At 33.5% G+C, this 27,458-nt stretch overlaps 2 protein-coding genes across 16 annotated transcripts; both read left to right on the forward strand.

Annotated features, from left to right (window-relative positions):
• LOC123888659 (G2/mitotic-specific cyclin S13-6-like) lies at positions 1-27,082 on the forward strand. 15 transcript variants are annotated; one of them, XR_006802224.1, is made up of 11 exons: positions 36-108; positions 536-782; positions 851-1,753; positions 2,341-2,482; positions 2,608-2,843; positions 3,149-3,816; positions 4,056-4,126; positions 4,232-4,437; positions 4,555-4,934; positions 5,044-5,354; positions 6,078-6,285. XR_006802224.1 is itself a non-coding variant. In XM_045937773.1 (7 exons), the coding sequence occupies exons 1-6, from the start codon at positions 72-74 to the stop codon at positions 26,203-26,205; spliced, it is 552 nt and encodes a 183-aa protein (XP_045793729.1). In that variant the 5' UTR covers positions 1-71; the 3' UTR covers positions 26,206-26,234; positions 26,864-27,082. The 15 variants fall into 15 exon arrangements, 1 of the variants encoding a protein (XP_045793729.1); XR_006802222.1 differs by having other exon boundaries at positions 851-917; positions 1,547-1,753; positions 4,555-5,354; XR_006802221.1 differs by having other exon boundaries at positions 4,555-5,354.
• LOC123888660 (myosin-6-like) lies at positions 16,833-22,558 on the forward strand. The gene is made up of 8 exons (XM_045937774.1): positions 16,833-17,502; positions 17,597-17,660; positions 17,770-20,320; positions 20,410-20,592; positions 21,143-21,268; positions 21,390-21,460; positions 21,561-21,660; positions 21,997-22,558. The coding sequence occupies exons 3-8, from the start codon at positions 20,312-20,314 to the stop codon at positions 22,018-22,020; spliced, it is 513 nt and encodes a 170-aa protein (XP_045793730.1). The 5' UTR covers positions 16,833-17,502; positions 17,597-17,660; positions 17,770-20,311; the 3' UTR covers positions 22,021-22,558.
• Positions 27,083-27,458: the final 376 nt, after the last annotated feature.

Consider the following 27,458-nt stretch of genomic DNA (forward strand, 5'->3'; position numbering starts at 1 on the left):
CTATCAAAAATTCTGGGTTGGTTTATGGTTTTATACAAAAAATCAACAACAACAACAACAAGAGATTCTCAATGGCTTCAAGAATTGTTCCTCAACAACAACCTAGAGGTGTGTGTTTTCTTCAATCATCATACTAATATGTTTCATTAATTTTTCTAGTTTAATTCTTTTCTTGGGTTCAATAATTTGTTCAAAGATTAGAACTTTGGGGATTTTTAAAAGGAATTGAAAGGAAAAAGTTTCTGAGTTGGTTTCTTTTTCACGTGTTTTGTTCAATCATCGTACTAATTTTGATGTTTCATTAATTTTTCTGGTTTAATTCTTTTCTGGGGTTCAATAATTTGTTCCAAGATTGGAACTTTGGGGGTTTGGAAAGGGAATTGAAAGGAAAAAATTTCTGGGTTGGTTTTTTTTCATGAATTTTGTTAATCTGAATGAAAGATCTTGCAAATCTTTCTTAAATTATTTGTTCAATCTTTCTTTGATTAATTATGATTGTTGTTTTCTGATTTTTTGTAATGTTTTGAAATTGTAGAAACAAGCTTGTGCCAATGTTCCTACTGCTGCTGTTGATGGAGTTGCAGCAGTGGCTAAAAAGAATGGCCCCTAAACCTGCTGTTCAGAAGAAAGCACTGCAAAACCAAAGCCTGTTGAAGTCATTGAAATCTCAGATGAAAAGGACAGTGAAGACAAGACCGTGCACAAGAAAAAACGATCACGCACTCTTACTTCTGTTCTCACAGCCAGAAGCAAGCAAGATTGGTTCTTCTGTTATGAACCATGTATTAGAACCCCTATTTCACCTATGTTAAGTTTTTGCCTTTTTTTCCACTAACACTTGTCATTACAGGTACCGATTCAACGAAGTACAACTTGTTCAAGGCATAGATGCAGTAGAAGCTGAAATCAAGAGGATGGTAAGAGTTTAGTTGTATACATATGACTTTGACATAAAGATGTGTTATGTTATGGATCATGCATTTTAATTCATTTTTGCTATGCATATGATTCTTTATGAATAATGAATTTGCATGTTCTTTTTAGTAGTTTTTGTTATGAGTATGTATGTACTATTAGGAATTTGAGTATTAGGAGAGCTTTAGAATTTATGATTCCGGTGTATATCCGTCTTTTTCAAGAAGAGGAGTTGAATATATATGATTCTGGTGTACATCTCTTAGCTTGGCTATTATGTGAATTTTATGATACGTCATTCACAATTGTTGGCTCTGGATAAGTCTAAATTCGTCGTAGATTATGTCATTGAATTATTCTGTACGTTTTTTCTAGGCTTTGATTTGACTTTATGTGTTGAAACAATTAAGTTCGTTATAATATCAAGCGATGAGTTAAGTTTAATATTAATTCTTATTGTTTATTCTTCCCAATTTACAGAAAGAGGTAAATATATGAATGTTTGACTATTCCGGGTATTATAATCAGTTGGGGGTTTACTTCCCTTAATACTATATTTTTCTTACAGATTCTTGTCGTGCATTTGTTTTATTAAGTTTGTATCATTCTTGAGAATCTGTGTATGTTTTAGTTTTGTGCAGTGGCCTAAATTGTGTCATTTCATATTGACGGAAAATCGTTGCAATGATCCATCGGGTGCGTCGAGTAATTCCCACTGTTAAATTGCTTAAATTTGGTCATTTCTAGTAAGACTAAATTGTGCCAGACTGAGTGTTTTGTGTGGTTGTTGGATGGCTTATGAATGCGTTGTGTGCTTTGGAGCCAGTGGCAGACTGAGGTTAACTACTTTCCATTTAATTCAGCTTTGGGATCTGTCATGTTCTTACTTGTCGTGTCCTGCTAGTCTTGGTGATTTTGTGTTTGTGCATGAGGAACATTAGAGCTGAAGCATATAAGATTCTAAAGTATATCTTTTCTCCCTCCCCTTGAATGAGGAATTCTACACTGAATTTTACTTAAGCTGCTTTGGTGCTTTATTTGATCTGTCTGTGGTATAGGTGGGGGGCCTAAATTTTGTACCGTTTCACATAGAGGATCAGAATCTCCAATTGGCTGTGACTTGTGACATATGTTCGCATTATTGTTATGCTTTCATTTGGTGATCTCCAATTGGTTGTGACTTCTACTGTGTGGTAGTTCTTCATAGCATGGCTCCTCGAGATTTGATTATTCTATCTCTATTTTATTCTATCTTTCTCATGATTGTATATTATATCTCATTGGTGGTATTAGTTGCTTTTTTGTTTCTGATGTTTTCTGTTCTTGATTTCTTAAACCTAATAAGCTGCTTTCCATCTTGCTGGTTTCAATCTCAGAGTTTATTGTACCTTGAATAAGACTCAACGTTTTTTTGCAATGTTATAGGTGATGCTGTAGTGGGGGGAGGGAAATCGGTGAAAGAGAACGGTGCAGCAGATTAAGGAAGGAACCGAAGATCACTTCTTGATATTGGAAATGTGGTCACTCTATAATGTGTTGAAGTCAAGCCAAATTGCCCTGTCACAAGGTTCTTTTCCTCTCTCTCTCTCTCTCTCTCTCTCTCTCTCTCACATTCTCTCTAATTTTGTGATTTTTTCTCTGATTTTGAGATTCCATCTCTGATTCCCTATTTGATTTTGATGATTCTTTAAGTAGTTTTTGTGCACAACTACTTGGCAATGCACAAGCAGCAGCAGTTAATGAGAATAACAAGGTTCTCTTATATTATTTGTTGAATCTCTTTTTTTAATTGATTTAATTTAGTTTATGTTATTCATTGGTAGGTTAGTGATGATGACCCCCCTATTTGATTTTGATGATTCTTTTAGTTGTGTTTGTCACAACTACTTGCCAATGCTCAAGCAGAAGCAGTTAATTAGAATAACAAGGTTCTCTTATATTATTTGTTGAATCTCTTTCTTTTAATTGATTTAATTTAATTTATGTTATTCATTGGTAGGTTAGTGATGATGATTGTTTTCTGATTTTTGTATTGTTTTGAGTAAGATTTACACGGGTTTGGTATACCACAAAAGTTTCCTACTTTTTCAAACACTGAACCTTTTTTTTTTGAAACAAAACACTGAACCTTTTAATGACCGTCTTAATGTTCAGTTGGCTGTGTTACATATTTTTTCTAAGCTTTAATTTGGTGATCTGTACTCATATTTGAATTCTTCACATTTCATTATAGTTGTTTCAGCATCCACACTTGATTCCTTTGTGAAAGCTTATGGTGAGGTTATCATATTCTTCCAGTGCTGAAGTTTTTGTGAGTTTGTGTAACGTTTTACTCCGTGGTTTAACATACAAAAATCTGGAGTAACTCTTCCCTTCCCAAGGTAAGTATTTTCGACAACTTGGTTAGGTGGTGTTTGTTACGATGACCTGTTTCATTGGCCCACAAACTCCTCTGGTATTGAAGTAGGCTTAGTAGGCTTAAATTGTGACGTTTAATATTGAGCACACCATGATATTAAATTAATAGTGAGGATATGATGTTGATCTATAGTTCATGATATTAAATTGATAGTGACGATATGATGTTGATCTATGGTTTTGATTTAACTCTTGATATGCTTTTCTCAGAATCAAACTTCTCTTGACTCTTCTTAGGTGTTGCAGAAGAGGATTTGGTTTTGATTTAAGTCTTGATATGCTTTTCTAAGAATCAAACTTCTCTTGACTCTTCTTTTACCCATCAAGATTTTGTTTTGTATAATTTTTTGATATAATTCTTTGTTTGGTAATCCAGAGACGCGTTTATCCGTTTTGCAGCGGTCTAAGAGATTTTGATGTCTAGAATGCGTTCATAAAATGGACAAGAGCACAGAGCCAATAGTTTTCATTTGGTGATCTCTAGTAAATTCTTTTTGTTTCAATCTTTATTGATTCGGAGAGCATAAATTTCATGATTTGTTATTTATTCTTAGGTGTTGCTAGAGAGGATATGATTTTGATTTACGTCTGGATATGCTGTCAGAATTCACACAATCAAACTTCTCTCGACTCTTCTTTTACTCATCAAGATTTTGTTTTGTATTATTTTTTGATATAATTCTTTGTTTGATAATCGAGAGATGTGTTTCTCTGTTTTGCAGTGGGCAATGAAGTTTCGATGGAATGCCTTGATAAAATGGACAAAGAAGATGGAGCGTAAAGTTTTAATTTGGTGATCTCTAGTAAATTCATTTTGTTTCCATGTAGTTTTTTTGATATATCTTGTCAAACTATTGAAAATAAAAGAATATCAAAATATCCGTTTATACATTTGCAGGTAGCTGATTTCTGGATATCTGGAACAATTTGATATTATAATAAAAACGATGATAGCTTCAGATGCATAATCAAATTTCTTTGACCAATCCTTCTTTCTGATTTTTATTTTTGGGCTTTGATTACTTTACACTCAAATTGAACCGTGAACTTGTTTTTCTGCAGCATGGTTTATCAAAATAAAAATAATGTTGATCTTTCATCAAGGTATGGAGACCTCAAGTTTTGATTTGCTTCTCTCTTTTTTAATTATTTTAGTTTTCAATAACTCCATCGCTTTTGAATGCATATTTTCTTGATATTTTATTTCCTTCGATGTTGCAGGGAGGTAATTTGTGAACACTGATTCCTTCTGTTACTGGTTCTATCTTTCTGTTGTTTGATCTTCATGTTTTGTATTCTTATTCTTTTCTGGTTTTTTGATTTTGTTCTGGCTTAGACCGCCATACATGTGAATTGAAATATGACACGCTGTTTTCTGCAGTGTAGTTTGTTTTGAAACAATAACATTCTAAGTAACATCAAGCCTCATGTTTATTTTGCTACCATGTACTTGGGTTGTGAACTATTTTTATTTTCATTTCTATTCTTATTGTCTAGTCGATTTACTTCTTTGTTCTATGTTTGACTTTTTTATCTGAATTCTGACAGTGCCAAAGTTTACACGATTCTATGTTTGTCTGATGATTTGGTCGTCGGAAAAGGTTTTATATTATCTTCTTTTATTGGTTTGAGTGGTTTCAATTGTTATTAATGATTTAGATGATGATTGATACAGATGATACTCCTAAAAAGATATCCTTTTGGTTACAGTGGTCCGGGACTCCTCTGTTGTTAGGAGGAAGCCAAAATTGCGTCACACATCATGTGCAGGCTTTAATTGGGTTATCTCTTCTAAGACTCTTTACATTTCAGTCTACGTTGGATACTTAGCTTTTACTTTTGTCAGTTTCATTTAGTTTTCTGTGTGGGTGAAACAGGAGATAAATGTGTGGGGTGCCCGTGGAACCTGAGGCAGACAAGGGTTCTCATACTTTTTTTGTGGTTTAGGAATTTCGGTATTACATTTTCAAAACAACGCAGGCAGTTACTACACGAACGAGTAGCTAATCTATGGCCTCCAGGTCAGTATTAATTTTGTTGGCAAAACTAAATTTCAAACGACGCACAATACCTAGGGTTTACTTCTTTTTTTGTTTTTTTCCAATCTGAAATTGTGAGCTTTCGTGATTTGGTTTGTGTGACCCAACTTTTGGTTTTATGGTATTGAATTAAGAAATTGTGGTAAGAAATATGTGTACATTCCTTTCATTCTTCCTGTATGGTCTTCTTTTATTGTTAAGAAAAATAAGATATTTTGCATAATCTGGTTGGGTAGGAAAATCTAGAGCCAACATAAATGCATGCCAGAGATTGTTTAATCATTAGTCGCGCAGTCTTCTAGGTGGTTTTGCCAAAAAATAAAATAAATGATGATGCTACCGGTTCTTCAAAAATCGTATTTTTAATTGGTTAAATGTGTGTGCACCATACTCAACTGATTACCCCAAGGGGGACATGGCAGCATCACATAGCAGAATTTCAGTGATGACAAATAGGAATTTTTTGCAGTACTAAACATGTCCAATTTCTTCAAAATTCCTTGGTCTATTTTGCTGACACATGGCTTTTTTGTCTTCGTAATAATTTGCAAGAATGATCATTGCTAAGGAAGAACCATCTGGTAGTGGTATACAGACAAGTAGTAACCACTTGAATGTGACTAGGATCCATGATACTATTTTTTTATGGCATCAACTGTTTTAATGACAGGAATTTAAATAAGTTCCATTTATTTGTTTGAGCAGATGTTAAACTTGATGCCAGCAGTACATGAATTGCACAAACTCGAATCTCAGGACCTTTGTAGATTATTAAAGGATGCCGGCAATTTTTCTGTTCACTACAGTACTGGAAAAGGAGTGCTTCTGGAGGTTGCCTCATTCTTAGCATCTTGATTTTATTTTATTTATTTTTATGAGACTATTTTTTTGAATTTTAGTTGTGTACACAGATTGCAAGATACAGACAAAGGTGACAATCTCTTGTTTATTGTACCAACATAATCAATGCGTATTTGTGAAAAGCTCTGTCATTCTTTACCAACATAATCATCCTAAGACATTGTATCCAAGTGCAGTCATTATATCTTGAATACGACGGCTTTTTCAAAAAAACAAATAAAGCGATGTGGTGCCTGGATGCTATCCCAGCAGTGTTTGTTTCAAATATTATAGAGTTTTGTGACACTTCTTTCACAATCATTGGATCTGGTAAAACCTGGTTTGTTCATTGAATTGTTTGGAATTAATTTTTCAGGCTATGATTGCACATGTATTGAATTATATGAACCTGTTTTAGGCAGATTAGTGTGTTGAAACAAGGTAGTTCTATGTAAGATTAGTTTCTGGGTTGGTTTCTTTTTCACGTGTTTTGTTCAATCATCGTACTAATTTTGATTTTGTTTCATTAATTTTTCTGGTTTAATTCTTTTCTGGGGTTCAATAATTTGTTGCAAGATTGGAAATTTGGGGGTTTAGAAAGGGGATTGAAAGGAAAAAAATTTCTGGGTTGGTTTTTTTTCATGAATTTTGTTATTCTGAAAGATCTTGCAAATCTTTCCTATATTATTTGTTCAATCTTTCTTTGATTAATTTAGTTTAATTATGATTGTTGTTTTCTGATTTTTTATAATGTTTTGAAATTGTAGAAACAAGCTTGTGCCAATGTTCCTACTGCTGCTGTTGATGGAGTTGCAGCAGTGGCTAAAAGAGTGGCCCCTAAACCTGCTGTTCTGAAGAAAGTCACTGCAAAACCAAAGCCTGTTGAAGTCATTGAAATCTCAGATGAAAAGGACAGTGAAGACAAGACTGTGCACAAGAAAAAGGAAGCAGATGTTAATTCCAAGAAAAAACGATCACGTACTCGTACTTCTGTTCTCACAGCCAGAAGCAAGCAAGATTGGTTCTTCTGTTATGAACCATGTATTAGAACCCCTATTTCACCTATGTTAAGTTTTTGCCTTTTTTTTCCACTAACACTTGTCATTACAGGTACCGATTCAACGAAGTACAACTTGTTCAAGGCATAGATGCAGTAGAAGCTGAAATCAAGAGGATGGTAAGAGTTTAGTTGTATACATATGGCTTTGACATAAAGATGTGTTATGTTATGGATCATGCATCTTAATTCATTTTTTCTATGCATATGATTCTTTATGAATAATGAATTTGCATGTTCTTTTTAGTAGTTTTTGTTATGAGTATTTATGTACTATTAGGAATTTGAGTATTAGGAGAGCTTTAGAATTTATGATTCCGCTGTATATCCGTCTTTTTCAAGAAGAGGAGTTGAATATATATGATTCTGGTGTACATCTCTTAGCTTGGCTATTATGTGAATTTTATGATAAGTCATTCACAATTATTGGCTCTGGATAAGTCTAAATTCGTCGTAGATTATGTCATTGAATTATTCTGTACGTTTTTTCTAGGCTTTGATCTGACTTTATGTGTTGAAACAATTAAGTTCGTTATAATATCAAGCGACGAGTTAAGTTTAATATTAATTCTTATTGTTTATTCTTCCCAAATTACAGAAAGAGGTAAATATATGAATGTTTGACTATGCCGGGTATTATAATCAATTGGGGGTTTATTTCCCTTAATACTATATTTTTCTTACAGATTCTTGTCCTGCATTTGTTTTATTAAGTTTGTATCATTCTTGAGAATCTAATCTGTGTATGTTTTAGTTTTGTGCAGTGGCCTAAATTGTGTCATTTCATATTGACGGAAAATCGTTGCAATGATCCATCGGGTGCGTCGAGTAATTCCCACTGTTAAATTGCTTAAATTTGGTCATTTCTAGTAAGACTAAATTGTGCCAGACTGAGTGTTTTGTGTGGTTGTTGGATGGCTTATGAATGCGTTGTGTGCTTTGGAGCCAGTGGCAGACTGAGGTTAACTACTTTCCATTTAATTCAGCTTTGGGATCTGTCATGTTCTTACTTGTCGTGTCCTGCTAGTCTTGGTGATTTTGTGTTTGTGCATGAGGAACATTAGAACTGAAGCATATAAGATTCTAAAGTATATCTTTTCTCCCTCCCCTTGAATGAGGAATTCTACACTGAATTTTACTTAAGCTGCTTTGGTGCTTTATTTGATCTTTCTGTGGTATAGGTGGGGGGCCTAAATTTTGTACCGTTTCACATAGAGGACCAGAATCTCCAATTGGCTGTGACTTGTGACATATTTCGCATTATTGTTATGCCTTCATTTGGTGATCTCCAATTGGTTGTGACTTCTACTGTGTGGTAGTTCTTCATAGCATGGCTCCTCGAGATTTGATTAATCTATCTCTATTTTATTCTATCTTTCTCATGATTGTATATTATATCTCATTGGTGGTTTTGGTTGCTTTTTTGTTTCTGACGTTTTCTGTTCTTGATTTCTTAAACCTAATAAGCTGCTTTCCATCTTGCTGGTTTCAATCTCAGAGTTTATTGTACCTTGAATAAGACTCAACGTTTTTTTGCAATGTTATAGGTGATGCTGTAGTGGGTGGAGGGAAATCGGTGAAAGAGAACGGTGCAGCAGGTTAAGGAAGGAACCCGAAGATCACTTCTTGATATTGGAAATGTGGTCACTCTAAAAGGTGTTGAAGTCAAGCCAAATCACCCTGTCACAAGGTTCTTTTCCTATCTCTCTCTCTCTCTCTCTCTCTCTCTCTCTCTCTCACATTCTCTCTAATTTTGTGATTTTTTCTCTGATTTTGAGATTCCATCTCTGATTCCCTATTTGATTTTGATGATTCTTTAAGTAGTTTTTGTGCACAACTACTTGGCAATGCACAAGCAGCAGCAGTTAATGAGAATAACAAGGTTCTCTTATATTATTTGTTGAATCTCTTTTTTTAATTGATTTAATTTAGTTTATGTTATTCATTGGTAGGTTAGTGATGATGACCCCCCTATTTGATTTTGATGATTCTTTTAGTTGTGTTTGTCACAACTACTTGCCAATGCTCAAGCAGAAGCAGTTAATTAGAATAACAAGGTTCTCTTATATTATTTGTTGAATCTCTTTCTTTTAATTGATTTAATTTAATTTATGTTATTCATTGGTAGGTTAGTGATGATGATTGTTTTCTGATTTTTGTATTGTTTTGAGTAAGATTTACACGGGTTTGGTATACCACAAAAGTTTCCTACTTTTTCAAACACTGAACCTTTTTTTTTTGAAACAAAACACTGAACCTTTTAATGACCGTCTTAATGTTCAGTTGGCTGTGTTACATATTTTTTCTAAGCTTTAATTTGGTGATCTGTACTCATATTTGAATTCTTCACATTTCATTATAGTTGTTTCAGCATCCACACTTGATTCCTTTGTGAAAGCTTATGGTGAGGTTATCATATTCTTCCAGTGCTGAAGTTTTTGTGAGTTTGTGTAACGTTTTACTCCGTGGTTTAACATACAAAAATCTGGAGTAACTCTTCCCTTCCCAAGGTAAGTATTTTCGACAACTTGGTTAGGTGGTGTTTGTTACGATGACCTGTTTCATTGGCCCACAAACTCCTCTGGTATTGAAGTAGGCTTAGTAGGCTTAAATTGTGACGTTTAATATTGAGCACACCATGATATTAAATTAATAGTGAGGATATGATGTTGATCTATAGTTCATGATATTAAATTGATAGTGACGATATGATGTTGATCTATGGTTTTGATTTAACTCTTGATATGCTTTTCTCAGAATCAAACTTCTCTTGACTCTTCTTAGGTGTTGCAGAAGAGGATTTGGTTTTGATTTAAGTCTTGATATGCTTTTCTAAGAATCAAACTTCTCTTGACTCTTCTTTTACCCATCAAGATTTTGTTTTGTATAATTTTTTGATATAATTCTTTGTTTGGTAATCCAGAGACGCGTTTATCCGTTTTGCAGCGGTCTAAGAGATTTTGATGTCTAGAATGCGTTCATAAAATGGACAAGAGCACAGAGCCAATAGTTTTCATTTGGTGATCTCTAGTAAATTCTTTTTGTTTCAATCTTTATTGATTCGGAGAGCATAAATTTCATGATTTGTTATTTATTCTTAGGTGTTGCTAGAGAGGATATGATTTTGATTTACGTCTGGATATGCTCTCAGAATTCACACAATCAAACTTCTCTCGACTCTTCTTTTACTCATCAAGATTTTGTTTTGTATTATTTTTTGATATAATTCTTTGTTTGATAATCGAGAGATGTGTTTCTCTGTTTTGCAGTGGGCAATGAAGTTTCGATGGAATGCCTTGATAAAATGGACAAAGAAGATGGAGCGTAAAGTTTTAATTTGGTGATCTCTAGTAAATTCATTTTGTTTCCATGTAGTTTTTTTGATATATCTTGTCAAACTATTGAAAATAAAAGAATATCAAAATATCCGTTTATACATTTGCAGGTAGCTGATTTCTGGATATCTGGAACAATTTGATATTATAATAAAAACGATGATAGCTTCAGATGCATAATCAAATTTCTTTGACCAATCCTTCTTTCTGATTTTTATTTTTGGGCTTTGATTACTTTACACTCAAATTGAACCGTGAACTTGTTTTTCTGCAGCATGGTTTATCAAAATAAAAATAATGTTGATCTTTCATCAAGGTATGGAGACCTCAAGTTTTGATTTGCTTCTCTCTTTTTTAATTATTTTAGTTTTCAATAACTCCATCGCTTTTGAATGCATATTTTCTTGATATTTTATTTCCTTCGATGTTGCAGGGAGGTAATTTGTGAACACTGATTCCTTCTGTTACTGGTTCTATCTTTCTGTTGTTTGATCTTCATGTTTTGTATTCTTATTCTTTTCTGGTTTTTTGATTTTGTTCTGGCTTAGACCGCCATACATGTGAATTGAAATATGACACGCTGTTTTCTGCAGTGTAGTTTGTTTTGAAACAATAACATTCTAAGTAACATCAAGCCTCATGTTTATTTTGCTACCATGTACTTGGGTTGTGAACTATTTTTATTTTCATTTCTATGCTTATTGTCTAGTCGATTTACTTCTTTGTTCTATGTTTGACTTTTTTATCTGAATTCTGACAGTGCCAAAGTTTACACGATTCTATGTTTGTCTGATGATTTGGTCGTCGGAAAAGGTTTTATATTATCTTCTTTTATTGGTTTGAGTGGTTTCAATTGTTATTAATGATTTAGATGATGATTGATACAGATGATACTCCTAAAAAGATATCCTTTTGGTTACAGTGGTCCGGGACTCCTCTGTTGTTAGGAGGAAGCCAAAATTGCGTCACACATCATGTGCAGGCTTTAATTGGGTTATCTCTTCTAAGACTCTTTACATTTCAGTCTACGTTGGATACTTAGCTTTTACTTTTGTCAGTTTCATTTAGTTTTCTGTGTGGGTGAAACAGGAGATAAATGTGTGGGGTGCCCGTGGAACCTGAGGCAGACAAGGGTTCTCATACTTTTTTTGTGGTTTAGGAATTTCGGTATTACATTTTCAAAACAACGCAGGCAGTTACTACACGAACGAGTAGCTAATCTATGGCCTCCAGGTCAGTATTAATTTTGTTGGCAAAACTAAATTTCAAACGACGCACAATACCTAGGGTTTACTTCTTTTTTTGTTTTTTTCCAATCTGAAATTGTGAGCTTTCGTGATTTGGTTTGTGTGACCCAACTTTTGGTTTTATGGTATTGAATTAAGAAATTGTGGTAAGAAATATGTGTACATTCCTTTCATTCTTCCTGTATGGTCTTCTTTTATTGTTAAGAAAAATAAGATATTTTGCATAATCTGGTTGGGTAGGAAAATCTAGAGCCAACATAAATGCATGCCAGAGATTGTTTAATCATTAGTCGCGCAGTCTTCTAGGTGGTTTTGCCAAAAAATAAAATAAATGATGATGCTACCGGTTCTTCAAAAATCGTATTTTTAATTGGTTAAATGTGTGTGCACCATACTCAACTGATTACCCCAAGGGGGACATGGCAGCATCACATAGCAGAATTTCAGTGATGACAAATAGGAATTTTTTGCAGTACTAAACATGTCCAATTTCTTCAAAATTCCTTGGTCTATTTTGCTGACACATGGCTTTTTTGTCTATTTTGATGACATGGCTTTTTTTCTTCAAAATCACCCTGTCACAAGGTTCTTTTCCTATCTCTCTCTCACATTCTCTCTGATTTTGTGATTTTTTCTCTGATTTTGAGATTCCATCTCTGATTCCCTATTTGATTTTGATGATTCTTTTAGTAGTTTTTGTGCACAACTACTTGGCAATGCACAAGCAGCAGCAGTTAATGAGAATAACAAGGTTCTCTTATATTATTTGTTGAATCTCTTTTTTTAATTGATTTAATTTAGTTTATGTTATTCATTGGTAGGTTAGTGATGATGACCCCCCTATTTGATTTTGATGATTCTTTTAGTTGTGTTTGTCACAACTACTTGCCGATGCTCAAGCAGAAGCAGTTAATTAGAATAACAAGGTTCTCTTATATTATTTGTTGAATCTCTTTCTTTTAATTGATTTAATTTAATTTATGTTATTCATTGGTAGGTTAGTGATGATGATTGTTTTCTGATTTTTGTATTGTTTTGAGTAAGATTTACACGGGTTTGGTATACCACAAAAGTTTCCTACTTTTTCAAACACTGAACCTTTTTTTTTTTGAAACAAAACACTGAACCTTTTAATGACCGTCTTAATGTTCAGTTGGCTGTGTTACATATTTTTTCTAAGCTTTAATTTGGTGATCTGTACTCATATTTGAATTCTTCACATTTCATTATAGTTGTTTCAGCATCCACACTTGATTCCTTTGTGAAAGCTTATGGTGAGGTTATCATATTCTTCCAGTGCTGAAGTTTTTGTGAGTTTGTGTAACGTTTTACTCCGTGGTTTAACATACAAAAATCTGGAGTAACTCTTCCCTTCCCAAGGTAAGTATTTTCGACAACTTGGTTAGGTGGTGTTTGTTACGATGACCTGTTTCATTGGCCCACAAACTCCTCTGGTATTGAAGTAGGCTTAGTAGGCTTAAATTGTGACGTTTAATATTGAGCACACCATGATATTAAATTAATAGTGAGGATATGATGTTGATATATAGTTCATGATATTAAATTGATAGTGACGATATGATGTTGATCTATGGTTTTGATTTAACTCTTGATATGCTTTTCTCAGAATCAAACTTCTCTCGACTCTTCTTAGGTGTTGCAGAAGAGGATTTGGTTTTGATTTAAGTCTTGATATGCTTTTCTAAGAATCAAACTTCTCTTGACTCTTCTTTTACCCATCAAGATTTTGTTTTGTATAATTTTTTTGATATAATTCTTTGTTTGGTAATCCAGAGACGCGTTTATCCGTTTTGCAGCGGGCTAAGAGATTTTGATGTTTAGAATGCGTTCATAAAATGGACAAGAGCACAGAGCCAATAGTTTTCATTTGGTGATCTCTAGTAAATTCTTTTTGTTTCTATCTTTATTGATTCGGAGAGCATAAATTTCATGATTTGTTATTTATTCTTAGGTGTTGCTAGAGAGGATATGATTTTGATTTACGTCTGGATATGCTCTCAGAATTCACACAATCAAACTTCTCTCGACTCTTCTTTACTCATCAAGATTTTGTTTTGTATTATTTTTTGATATAATTCTTTGTTTGATAATCGAGAGATGTGTTTCTCTGTTTTGCAGTGGGCAATGAAGTTTCGTTGGAATGCCTTAATAAAATGGACAAAGAACATGGAGCGTAAGTTTTAATTTGGTGATCTCTAGTAAATTCATTTTGTTTCCATATAGTTTTTTTGATATATCTTGTCAAACTATTGAAAATAAAAGAATATCAAAATATCCGTTTATACATTGCAGGGAGCTGATTTCTGGAACAATTTAATATCATCTTAATAAAAACGATGATAGCTACAGATGCATAATCAAATTTCTTTGATCATTCATTCTTTTCGATTTTTATTTTTGGGCTTTGATTACATTACACTCAAATTGAACCGTAAACTTGTTTTTCTGCAGCATGGTTTCTCAAAATCAAAAAAATGTTGAGCTTTCATCAAGGCATGGAGACCTCAAGTTTTGATTTGCTTCTCTCTTTTTTAATTATTTTAGTTTTCAATAACTCCATCGCTTTTGAATGCATATTTTCTTGATATTTTATTTCCTTCGATGTTGCAGGGAGGTGTGAACACTGATTCCTTCTGTTACTGGTTCTATCTTTCTGTTGTTTGATCTTCATGTTTTGTATTCTTATTCTTTTCTGGTCTTTTGATTTTGTTCTGGCTTAGACCGCCATACATGTGAATTATGACACGCTGTTTTCTGCAGTGTAGTTTGATTTGAAACAATAACATTCTAAGTAGCATCAAGCCTCAGGTTTATTTTGCTACCATGTACTTGGGTTGTGAACTATTTTTCTTTTCATTTCTATTCTTATTGTCTTGTCGATTTACTTCTTTGTTCTATGTTTGACTTTTTTAATCAGAATTCTGACAATGCAAAAGTTTACACGATTCTATGTTTGTCTGATGATTTGGTGATCTCCAATTGGTTGTGACTTCTACTCTGTGGTAGTTCTTCATAGCATGGCTCCTCGAGATTTGATTATTCTATCTCTATTTTATTCTATCTTTCTCATGATTGTATATTATATCTCATTGGTGGTTTTGGTTGCTTTTTTGTTTCGGATGTTTTCTGTTCTTGATTTCTTAAACCTAATAAGCTGCTTTCCATCTTGCTGGTTTCATTCCCAGAGTTTATTGTACATTGAATAAGACTCAAAGTTTTTTTGCAATGTTATAGGTGATGCTGTAGTGGGGGGAGGGAAATCGGTGAAAGAGAACGGTGCAGCAGGTTAAGGAAGGAATCGAAGATCACTTCTTGATATTGGAAATGTGGTCACTCTAAAAGGTGTTGAAGTCAAGCCAAATCGCCCTGTCACAAGGTTCTTTTCCTATCTCTCTCTCACATTCTCTCTGATTTTGTGATTTTTTCTCTGATTTTGAGATTCCATCTCTGATTCCCTATTTGATTTTGAGATTCCATCTCTGATTCCCTATTTGATTTTCATGATTCTTTTAGTAGTTTTTGTGCACAACTACTTGGCAATGCTCAAGCAGCAGCAGTTAATGAGAATAACAAGGTTCTCTTATATTATTTGTTGAATCTCTTTTTTTAATTGATTTAATTTAGTTTATGTTATTCATTGGTACGTTAGTGATGATGACCCCCCTATTTGATTTTGATGATTCTTTTAGTTGTGTTTGTCACAACTACTTTACAATGCTCAAGCAGCAACAGTTAATGAGAATAACATGGCTCTCTTATATTATTTGTTGAATCTCTTTCTTTTAATTGATTTAATTTAGTTTATGTTATTCATAGGTAGGTTAGTGATGATGATTGTTTTCTGATTTTTGTATTGTTTTGTGTAAGATTTACACGGGTTTGGTAAACCACAAAAGTTTCCTACTTTTTCAAACACTGAACCTTTTTTTTTTTTTAAACAAAACACTGAACCTTTTTAATGACCGTCTTAAGTGTCTTATGTGGACGAATCAACCTTACACGTGAACCATAATGTTCAGTTGGCTGTGTTACATATTTTTTCTAAGCTTTAATTTGGTGATCTGTACTCATATTTGAATTCTTCACATTTCATTAGAGTTTTTTCAGCATCCACACTTGATTCCTTTGTGAAAGCTTATGGTGACGTTATCATATTCTTCCGGTGCTGAAGTTTTTGTGAGTTTGTGTAACGTTTTACTCCGTGGTTTAACATACAAAAATCTGGAGTAACTCTTCGCTTCCCAAGGTAAGTATTTTCGACAACTTGGTTAGGTGGTTTTTGTTATGATGATTTTTTTCAATGGCCCACAAACTCCTCTGGTATTGAAGTAGGCTTAGTAGGCTTAAATTGTGACGTTTCATATTGAGCACACCATGATATTAAACTGATAGTGAGGATATGATGTTGATCTATGGTTTTGATTTATGTCTTGATATGATTTTCTCAGAATCAAACTTCTCTTGACTCTTCTTAGGTGTTGCAGAAGAGGATTTGGTTTTGATTTAAGTCTTGATATGCTTTTCTAAGAATCAAACTTCTCTTGACTCTTCTTTTACCCATCAAGATTTTGTTTTGAATAATTTTTTGATATAATTCTTTGTTTGGTTATCCAGAGACGCGTTTATCCGTTTTGCAGCGGGCTAAGAGATTTTGATGTCTAGCATGCGTTCATAAAATGGACAAGAGCACAGAGCCAATAGTTTTCATTTGGTGATCTCTAGTAAGTTCTTTTTGTTTCAATCTTTATCAATTCAGAGAGCATAAATTTCATGATTTGTTATTTATTCTTCGGTGTTGCTGGAGAGGATATGATTTTGATTTACGTCTGGATATGCTCTCAGAATTCACACAATCAAACTTCTCTCGACTCTTCTTTTACTCATCAAGATTTTGTTTTGTATTATTTTTTGATATAATTCTTTGTTTGATAATCGAGAGATGTGTTTCTCCGTTTTGCAGTGGGCAAAGAACATGGAGCGTAAAGTTTTAATTTGGTGATCTCTAGTAAATTCATTTTGTTTCCATATAGTTTTTTTGATATATCTTGTCAAACTATTGAAAATAAAAGAATATCAAAATATCCGTTTATACATTGCAGGGAGCTGATTTCTGGATATCTGGAACAATTTGATATTATAATAAAAACGATGATAGCTACAGATGCATAATCAAATTTCTTTGATCATTCGTTCTTTCTGATTTTTATTTTTGGGCTTTGATTACATTACACTCAAATTGAACCGTGAACTTGTTTTTCTGCAGCATGGTTTATCAAAATAAAAAAAATGTCGATCTTTCATCAAGGCATGGAGACCTCAAGTTTTGATTTGCTTCTCTCTTTTTTAATTATTTTAGTTTTCAATAACTCCATCGCTTTTGAATGCATATTTTCTTGATATTTTATTTCCTTTGATGTTGCAGGGAGGTAATTTGTGAACACTGATTCCTTCTGTTACTGGTTCTATCTTTCTGTTGTTTGATCTTCATGTTTTGTATTCTTATTCTTTTCTGGTCTATTGATTTTGTTCTTGCTTAGACCGCCATACATGTGAATTGAAATATGACACGCTGTTTTCTGCAGTGTAGTTTGTTTTGAAACAATAACATTCCAAGTAGCATCAAGCCTCAGGTTTATTTTGCTACCACGTACTTTTTATTTTCATTTCTATTCTTATTGTCTAGTCGATTTACTTCTTTGTTCTATGTTTGGCTTTTTTTATCAGAATTCTGACAGTGCAAAAGTTTACACGATTCTATGTTTGTCTGATGATTTGGTCGTCGGAAAAGGTTTTATATTATCTTCTTTTATTGGTTTGAGTGGTTTCAATTGTTATTAATGATTTAGATGATGATTGATACAGATGATACTCCTAAAAAGATATCCTTTTGGTTACAGTGGTCCGGGACTCTTCTGTGTTAGGAGGAAGCCAAAATTGTGTCACCCATCATGTGCAGGCTTTAATTGGGTTATCTCTTCTAAGACTCTATACATTTCAGTCTACGTTGGATACTTAGCATCTACTTTTGTCAGTTTCATTTAGTTTTCTGTGTGGGTGAAACAGGAGATAAATGTGTGGGGTGCCCGTGGAACATTTTCAAAACAACGCATGCAGATACTTTTTTTGTGCTTTAGGAATTTCGGTATTACATTTTCAAAACAACGCATGCAGATACTGCACGAACGAGTAGCTAATCTATGGCCTCCAGGTCAGTATTAATTTTGTTAGCAACCAAATTTCAAACGACGTACAATACCTAGGGTTTACTTCTTTTCGTTTTTTTTCCAATTTGAAATTGTGAGCTTTCCTGATTTGGTTTGTGTGACCTAACTTTTGGTTTTATGGTATTGAATTAAGAAATTGTGGTAAGAAATATGTGTACATTCCTTTCATTCTTCCTGTATGGTCTTCTTTTATTGTGAAGAAAAATAAGATATTTTACATAATCTGCTTGGGTAGGAAAATCTAGAGCCAACATAATCTGAAATTGTGAACCTGTTTTTCTGCAGCATGGTTTTTCAAAATAAAAAAAAAATGTTAATCTTTCATTAAGGCATGGATACCGAGTTTTGATTTGCTTCTTTCTTTTTTAAATATTTTAGTTTTCAATAACTCCATCGCTTTTGAATGCATATTTTCTTGATATTTTATTTCCTTCGATGTTGCAGGAAGGTAATTTGTGAACACTGATTCCTTCTGTTACTAGTTCTATCTTTCTTTTGTTTGATATTCATGTTTTGTATTCTTATTCTTTTCTGGTCTTTTGATTTTGTTCTGGCTTAGACCGCCATACATGTGAATTGAAATATTACACGCTGTTTTTTGCAATGTAGTTTGTTTTGAAGCAATAACATTCTAAGTAGCATCAAGCCTCAGGTTTATTTTGCTACCATGTACTTGGGTTGTGAACTATTTTTATTTTCATTTCTATTCTTATTGTCTAGTCGACTTACTTCTTTGTTCTATGTTTGGCTTTTTTTTATCTGAATTCTGACAGTGCAAAAGTTTACATGATTCTTTAGGAGTTGGGATAACTTGGTGGTCCTCTCTTTGTAATGTTGGTTTAGAGAATTATGCAACTATTCTTTCTTTCTTCTTGTTTATTATTTTACAACCTATTTTTCACGGCGTAATCGTTCTGTAAATGTATCATGTGGTGTTGGCAGAGCAAGTTTTACATGGGTTTGGTGTATTACAAAAGTCGTCATCTTTCTCAATCACACTTCACCTTTTCAATTTGCCGTCTAAAAGGGTTTTATTTGTTTCCGAATAATCTTTCGTTGATACATGTAATGGCAAAGATAAAGATATAAGTCTGGATGGAAATTTGGTCAACTCTTCTAAGAATCTTTACATTTTAGTCTTTTTTTGATATTCAATATATACTTTTGATAGTTCCTTTGAGTTTTCTTTGTGGGTGTTACAGGGGAGAGAGCCTGTAAATGTATGGTTTACTGTGGAAGCCATGGCAGCCAGAGGTTCAAATACTTAGCTTGGGATTTTGGACAGTGTCAGCGATTACTGTGTATATGTATCAGTAATGTAAGTATGAGTGAAGCAAGGATGAGGAATTCCTGGCAACTTAGTTTGGCACAAGAATTTGCCATTGGGTGTTGTTGATTGATGTGCTTTCATTTTGGTTATCTCTACTTTGACTATGAATTTTTCACGTTTCTTTGTATTTTTTGAGGATCTGGTTTTTTTTCTGCAGTATGGTTTGTCAAAATAAAAAAAATGTTGATCTTTCATCAAGGCGTAGAGACCTCAAGTTTTGATTTGCTTCTCTCTTTTGAAAATATTTTAGTTTTCAATAACTCCAATGCTTTCAAATGCATATTTTCTTGATATTATATTTCCTTTGATGTTGCAGGAAGGTAATTTGTGAACACTGATTCCTTCTGGTTCTAGGTCTATCTTTCTTTTGTTTGATCTTCATGTTTTGCAAGAGAGCATATATTTCTTGATTTGTTATTTCCTCTTTGGTTTTGCAAGAGAGGTAATCGATAAACACAATTCCTTTTGGTTCTATCTTCCTCTTGTTTGATTACATTGGCTCCTGATGTTGTGGTCAGATTTGGTTCTTCTGGCTGGTTTCGATCTTGGAATTTTCTGTTCATATTTTAATGATCTGCAGCTACTAATGAATCGTTTGGGTTTTTAATTGATTGCTCTTCCAATTCTCGTTTGATCACGTGCACTTTTTGATATAATTTGTCATTTGAAAAACACAGACTGACACACCTGTGAAAAAGTTTGGCACAGAGGCTGATAGCAAATTAAGGAGATCATATATTGTGAACGTCAACATGTGTGTGCTTAAATTTTACATCTAATACATCTGCACTATTGTTTCTTCTCCAACAAAGTTTAAAATCCGGTGGTTCAAATGACGCAACCCCAGTTATAAAACCACCAAATCCGACATCCCTCTTTAGCAGAATGACTATAGTAATAGTAATCTTGCAGTGTTTGTAATCTACTCTCCTTTTGACATTTAAAAGATTTCATATTTATTTGTTACCTTACCTGAATTGCAGGGTTTTCGGTCATCTCCTTCTGCCAACCTTCCTACCCCATCGGAGGTTGTACGCAAAGTAGAGGCTAAGTATCCTGATTTGGTTTTCAAGCAACAGCTCACAGCCTATGTGGAGAAAATATATGGTATCTTGCGGGACAACTTGAAGAAAGAGTTGGCATCATTTATTTCGTTATGTATCCAGGTATTTTGAATACAATTGTTTAAGTGAATCTGAATGGAATAAGTAAAGTTGAATGTCTTATTATAATCCTCAGTTCTCATATCTTCTCTATATATTTTTTTTTGTTGATTCTAGAAATTTCTAAGAGGACTCTGGTCCTCCGATGTGTTTCCTATCTTTTCCCCGGATGGTCATAAGATTCTAGAGGTGGTAAAGTTGAAATCCAGGAGTTGGTTAAGTGCTAAGTGGACTGGTTTCAGATTTCCGATTTCTTTGTCGTTTACTAATCCCATAGGATGCTTGGTTTTTTTATATTTTTTATTTGTATAGCAATTACATGCAGAATTATGTTGTATATAGTTGTTAGGTCCCTAGTACTGTTATATGTGTGTTTTGGTAGGTGTGCTATTCTAGTTTTTCATTGTATCCGACTGGTTTGCATTCTCTTCTTGTAATTGTCTTCTAAGTTTTGACACTTGTTCTAAAATTGTGTTTCAAATAAAGTTTTTAGCATATAATTTTTTGTTTTTTAAATACTATTACTCATGCAATTCGTATTGCTGATATACAGGCACCAAGAACATCTAAGGGAGTCTTAAGATCTGGCCGATCTTTTAGTAAAGATTCTCCCATGGGTCATTGGCAGAGTATTATTGAATCCCTCAACACTATTCTCTGTACTATGAAAGAGAACTTTGTAAGAAATTAATATTATGGCTTTTTAACAATTTGAGTATGGTGTAATTACTTTTTTTACATTAGCCGTTTATGCTATTTATAAAAATTGCTTATACATGATATATTGTTTTGGGTTTTAGGTGCCTCCTGTCCTTGTCCAAAAGATCTTCTCTCAAACATTTTCATATATTAACATTCAACTCTTCAACAGGTATGTAGTTTTTGCATGCATCCTTTGACATAATTTTTTTGTTTGTCATGGAGTTTTGATCTTAATGTTTAACATTCTGTTTTTAATAAATGATTGGTAGTCTTCTTCTGCGGCGTGATTGTTGTCCATTCAGCAATGGAGAATATGTGAAGGTTGATTTAGCAGAATTGGAGATGTGGTGCTGCCAAGCAAAGGAGGAGGTATTCATTTTTTGTTTACTGTATTGTGCTAGATAGATCGAGTCATTGCATAAATTAATTAGGCGCTTAATAATATAAGGCAATCATCTATTGCTACTCTGTATGGATTTTGGGTTGGTAATATCCGTCTTCGGAAACTCTAACCAAATTGCCTTATAGATTGAGGAGGAGGTATTCATTTTTTGTTTCCTGTATTGTGCTAGATAGATTGAGTTATTGCATAAATTAATTATGCGCTTAATACTATAAGGCAATCATCTATTGCTACTCTGTATGGCTTTTGGGTTGGTAATATGCGTCTTCGGAAAGTCTAACCAAATTGCCTTGGGTTTGCAGTATGCTGAGACATCTTGGGATTAGCTCAAGCACATTAGACAAGCAGTTGGATTCTTGGTTAGTGTTTCTAGTTTCATAATATGGCACCATTTATCTTACTGATGTTGTTACAAAATTTTGATAATCAATGTGGTTTACCATGCGTCATGTTTTGTTTCCACTTACTAATTAATGATTATCAAAGATTAAAGAATAAAGACTTGTCATTTTATATCATAGTTACAAAGAATAAAGATTATCAGTATTTGTCATTTTTTTTATAATCGCTGCTACTATTGATTTGTACCAATTGTTCTTCCAAATAAAAGAATAGTTTTTTTATATGATTAGTCGAACTATTATAAAATAAAAGAATATTAAGATATTCGTTTATCCATTTTACAGCGAGTTGATTTTTGGATATCAGGAACAATTTGATATTATAATAAAATCGATGATAGCTACAGATGCATAATCAAATTTCTTTGATCATTCGTTCTTTTTTATTTTTGGACTTTGATTACATTACACTCAAATTGAATCGTGAACCTGTTTTTCTGCAGCATGGTTTATCAAAATAAAAAAAAATGTTGATCTTTCATCAAGGCATGGATACCTCAAGTTTTGATTTGCTTCTCTCTTTTTTAAATATTTTAGTTTTCAATAACTCCATCGCTTTTGAATGCATATTTTTTTATTTTTATTTTTTTGAAAAAGCTAAAATTGAATGCATATTTTCTTGATATTTTATTTCCTCCATGTTGCAGGAAGGTAATTTGTGAACACCGATTCCTTCTGTTACTACTTCTATCTTTCTTTTGTTTGATATTCATGTTTTGTATTCTTATTATTATTTTTGATATTCATGTTTTGTATTCTTATTCTTATTCTTATTCCTTCTGTTACTGGTTCTATCTTTCTGCAGTGTAGTTTGTTTTGAAACAATAACATTGTAAGTAGCATCAAGCCTCAGGTTTATTTTGCTACCATGTACTTGGGTTGTGAACTATTTTTATTTTCATTTCTCTGCTTATTGTCTAGTCGATATACTTCTTTGTTCTATGTTTGGCTTTTTTTATTGGAATTCTGACAGTGCAAATGTTTACATGATTCTATGTTTGTCTGGTGATTTGGTCGTCGGAAAAGGTTTTATATTTATCTTCTTTTATTGGTTTGAGTGGTTTCAATTTTTATTAATGATTTAGATGATGATTGATACAAATGATACTCCTAAAAAGATACCCTTTTGGTTACAGTGGTCCAGGACTCCTCTGTGTTAGGAGGAAGCCAAAATTGTGTCACACATCATGTGCAGGCTTTAATTGGGTTATCTCTTCTAAGACTCTTTACATTTCAGTCTACGTTGGATACTTAGCATCTACTTTTGTCTGTTTCATTTAGTTTTCTGTGTGGGTGAAACAGGAGATAAATGTGTGGGGTGCTCGTGGAATCTGAGGCAGACATAGGTTCTCATACTTTTTTTGTGCTTTAGGAATTTCGGTATTACATTTTCAAAACAACGCAGGCAGTTACTGCACGAACGAGTAGCTAATCTATGGCCTCCAGGTCAGTATTAATTTTGTTGGCAACCAAATTTCAAACGACGCACAATACCTAGAGTTTACTTCTTTTTTTGTTTTTTTTTTCCAATCTGAAATTGTGAGCTTTCGTGATTTGGTTTGTGTGACCTTACTTTTGGTTTTATGCTATTGAATTAACAAATTGTGGTGAGAAATATGTGTACATTCCTTTCATTCTTCCTGTATGGTCTTCTTTTATTGTTAAGAAAAATAAGATATTTTGCATAATCTGCTTGGGTAGGAAAATCTAGAGCCAACATAAATGCATGCCAGAGATTGTTTAATTATTAGTCGCGCAGTCTTCTAGGTGGTTTTGCCAAAAAATAAAATAAATGATGATGCTACCGATTCTGCAAAAATCGTATTTTTAATTGGTTAAATGAATGTGCACCATACTCAACTGATTACCCCAAGGGGGACATGGCAGCATCACATAGCAGAATTTCAGTGATGACAAATAGGAATTTTTTGCAGTACTAAACATGTTCAATTTCTTCAAAATTCCTTGGTCTATTTTCCTGACACACGGGTTTTTTTGTCTTCGTAATAATTTGCAAGAATGATCATTGCTAAGGAAGAACCATCTGGCAGTGGTATACAGACAAGTAGTAACCACTTGAATGTGACTAGGATCCGTGATACTATTTTTTTATGACATCAACTGTTTTAATGACAGGAATTTAAATAAGTTCCATTTATTTGTTTGAGAAGACGTTAAACTTGATGCCAGCAGTACAGGAATTGCACAAACTCAACTCTCAGGACCTTTGTAGATTATTAAAGGATGCCGGCAATTTTTCTGTTCACTACCGTACTGGAAAAGGAGTGCTTCTGGAGGTTGCCTCATTCTTAGCATCTTGATTTTATTTTATTTATTTTTATGAGACTATTTTTTCGAATTTTAGTTGTGTACACAGATTGATATGGACAAGCTTGCAAGATACAGACAAAGGTGACAATCTCTTGTTTATTGTACCAACATATCAATGCGTATTTGTGAAAAGCTCTGTCATTCTTTACCAACATAATCATCCTAAGACATTGCATCCAAGTGCAGTCATTATATCTTGAATACGACGGCTTTTTCAAAAAAACAAATAAAGCGATGTGGTGCCTGGATGCTATACCAGCAGTGTTTGTTTCAAATATTATAGAAGGCCTGATCGGGATTTCTTGGACATGAGTTTTGTGACACTTCTTTCACAATCACCGGATCTGGTAAAAACCTGGTTTGTTCATTGAATTGTTTGGAATTAATTTTTCAGGCTATGATTGCACGTGTATTGAATTATATGAACCTGTGTTTAGGTAGATTAGTGTGTTGAAACAAGGTAGTTCTATGTAAGTATGAAGCCTTAATTTAATTTGATGACCTCTACTGGATTATAAGTTATTTTTGTTTCAGTGTTACTCTTTCTACTATTTTTATTATACATTCTTTGCAATTTCCTCTTTTAAATTCACTTGGATATTTCATGAGAGATAAAGCTATGAATGTGCAACCGTGGCAGAGGTTATTCTTCAAAATGTTTGTTCTATACCTTTGGTTCTCAAGTTTACATGATTCTTGAGAATCTGTATTTTAGTTCTGTGTAGTGTTTGTTACTTTAATCTTCTTGACGAAGGCAATTAAAAGAGTGTAAATGGTAAATATTTCGTTTGGTCTTGTGTAGGACTTCATCGGGTACCTCTTTTGAAGAACAACTGTAAGAAGTCTGTTAGTGAAATATATGCAGCAGTGACAAAAGCAAATGACCAAAGCTTATGAGGTAACTCCGCATAGTGTAGAAAGGTGCGGGTTTTAATAATACAACAATGCCTTCTTTCATCTGTGACATTTAGTTTAACGTTCGATGTGTTGTGAAGTTAGAGGTGTCATATTGAGATAAAAAACCGGTGAAGAAGAACGGTGTATCAGGTGAAGGAAGGAACCGAAGAGCACTTCTTGATATTGGGAATGTTGTCACTCTAAAAGGTGTTGAAGTCAAGGCAAATCGCCCTGTCACAAGGTTCTTTCCCTATCTCTCTCTCTCTCTCATATTCTCTCTGATTTTGTGATTTTCTCTCTGATTTTATCCCTCTCTGATTCCCTATTGATTTTGATGATTCTTTTAGGAGTTTTTGTGCACAACAACTTGCCAATGCTGAAGCAGCAAAAGTTAATGAGAATAACAAGGTTCTCTTATATTATTTGTTCAATCTTTCTTTGATTAATTTAGTTTAATTATGATTGTTGTTTTCTGATTTTTTGTATTGTTTTGAAATTGTAGAAACAGGCTTGTGCCAATGTTCCTACTGCTTCTGTTGATGGAGTTGCAGCAGTGTCTAAAAGAGTGCCCCCTAAACCAGCTGTTCAGAAGAAAGTCACTGCAAAACCAAAGCCTGTTGAAGTCATTCAAATCTCAGATGAAAAGGACGGTGAAGACATGACTGTGCACAAGAAAAAGGAAGCAGATGTTAATTCCAAGAAAAAACGACCACGCACTCTTACTTCTGTTCTCACAGCCAGAAGCAAGCAAGTTTGGTTCTTCTGTTATGAACCATGTATTAGAACCCCTATTTCACCTATGTTAAGTTTTTGCCTTTTTTTCCACTAACACTTGTCATTACAGGTACTGATTCAACAAAGTACAACTTCTTCAAGGCATAGATGCAGTAGAAGCTGAAATCAAGAGGATGGTAAGAGTTTAGTTGTATACATATGACTTTGACATAAAGATGTGGTATGTTATGGATCATGCATTTTAATTCATTTTTGCTATGCATATGATTCTTTATGAATAATGAATTTGCATGTTCTTTTTAGTAGTTTTTGTTATGAGTATGTATGTACTATTAGGAATTTGAGTATTAGGAGAGCTTTATAATTTATGATTCCACTGTATATCTGCCTTTTTCAAGAAGAGGAGTTGAATATATATGATTCTGGTGTACATCTCTTAGCTTGGCTATTATGGGAATTTTATGATACGTCATTCACAATTATTGGCTCTGGATACGTCTAAATTCGTCGTAGATTATGTCATTGAATTATTCTGTACGTTTTTTCTAGGCTTTGATCTGACTTTATGTGTTGAAACAATTAAGTTCGTTATAATATCAAGCAATGAGTTAAGTTTAATATTAATTCTTATTGTTTATTCTTCTCAATTTACCGAAAGAGGTATATATATGAATGTTTGACTATGCCGGGTATTATAATCTGTTGGGGGTTTACTTCCCTTAATACTATATTTTTCGTACAGATTCTTGTCCTGCATTTGTTTTATTTAGTTTGTATCATTCTTGAGAATCTGTGTATGTTTTAGTTTTGTGCAGTGGCCTAAATTGTGTCATTTCATATTGACGGAAAATCGTTGCAATGATCCATTGGGTGCGTCGAATAATTCCCACTGTTAAATTGCTTAAATTTGGTCATTTCTAGTAAGACTAAATTGTGCCATTTCAGTCTTTGTTTGATACTTGGCTTGGCATATAATTTTGCATTTCCTTTGAGTGTTTTGTGTGGTTGTTGGATGGCTTATGAATGCGTCGTGTGCTTTGGAGCCAGTGACAGACTGAGGTTAACTACTTTTCATTTAATTCAGCTTTGGGATCTGTCATGTTTTTACTTGTTGTGTCCTGCTAGTCTTGGTGATTGTGTGTTTGTGCATGAGGAACATTAGAGCTGAAGCATATAAGATTCTAAAGTATATCTTTTCTCCCTCCCCTTGAATGAGGAATTCTACACTGAATTTTACTTAAGCTGCTTTGGTGCTTTATTTGATCTGTCTGTGGTATAGGTGGGGGCCTAAATTTTGTACCGTTTCACATAGAGGACCAGAATCTCCAATTGGCTGTGACTTGTGACATATGTTCGCATTATTGTTATGCTTTCATTTGGTGATCTCCAATTGGTTGTGA

The sequence above is a fragment of the Trifolium pratense genome, linkage group LG6, assembly GCF_020283565.1.
Source record: "Trifolium pratense cultivar HEN17-A07 linkage group LG6, ARS_RC_1.1, whole genome shotgun sequence".
NCBI classification, from domain to species: domain Eukaryota; kingdom Viridiplantae; phylum Streptophyta; class Magnoliopsida; order Fabales; family Fabaceae; genus Trifolium; species Trifolium pratense.

Coding starts and splice junctions, on each gene's coding strand:
- LOC123888659 (XM_045937773.1), top strand. CDS start 72: ATGGCTTCAAGAATTGTTCCTCAACAACAACCTAGAG. Junction 2,366..25,447: donor GCTGTAGTGGGGGGAGGGAA/ATCGGTGAAAGA, acceptor TTGAGATAAAAA/ACCGGTGAAGAAGAACGGTG. Junction 26,100..26,167: donor GTTCTTCTGTTATGAACCAT/GTATTAGAACCC, acceptor TTGTCATTACAG/GTACTGATTCAACAAAGTAC.
- LOC123888660 (XM_045937774.1), top strand. Junction 20,593..21,142: donor TTATTTCGTTATGTATCCAG/GTATTTTGAATA, acceptor GCTGATATACAG/GCACCAAGAACATCTAAGGG. Junction 21,461..21,560: donor AACATTCAACTCTTCAACAG/GTATGTAGTTTT, acceptor AATGATTGGTAG/TCTTCTTCTGCGGCGTGATT.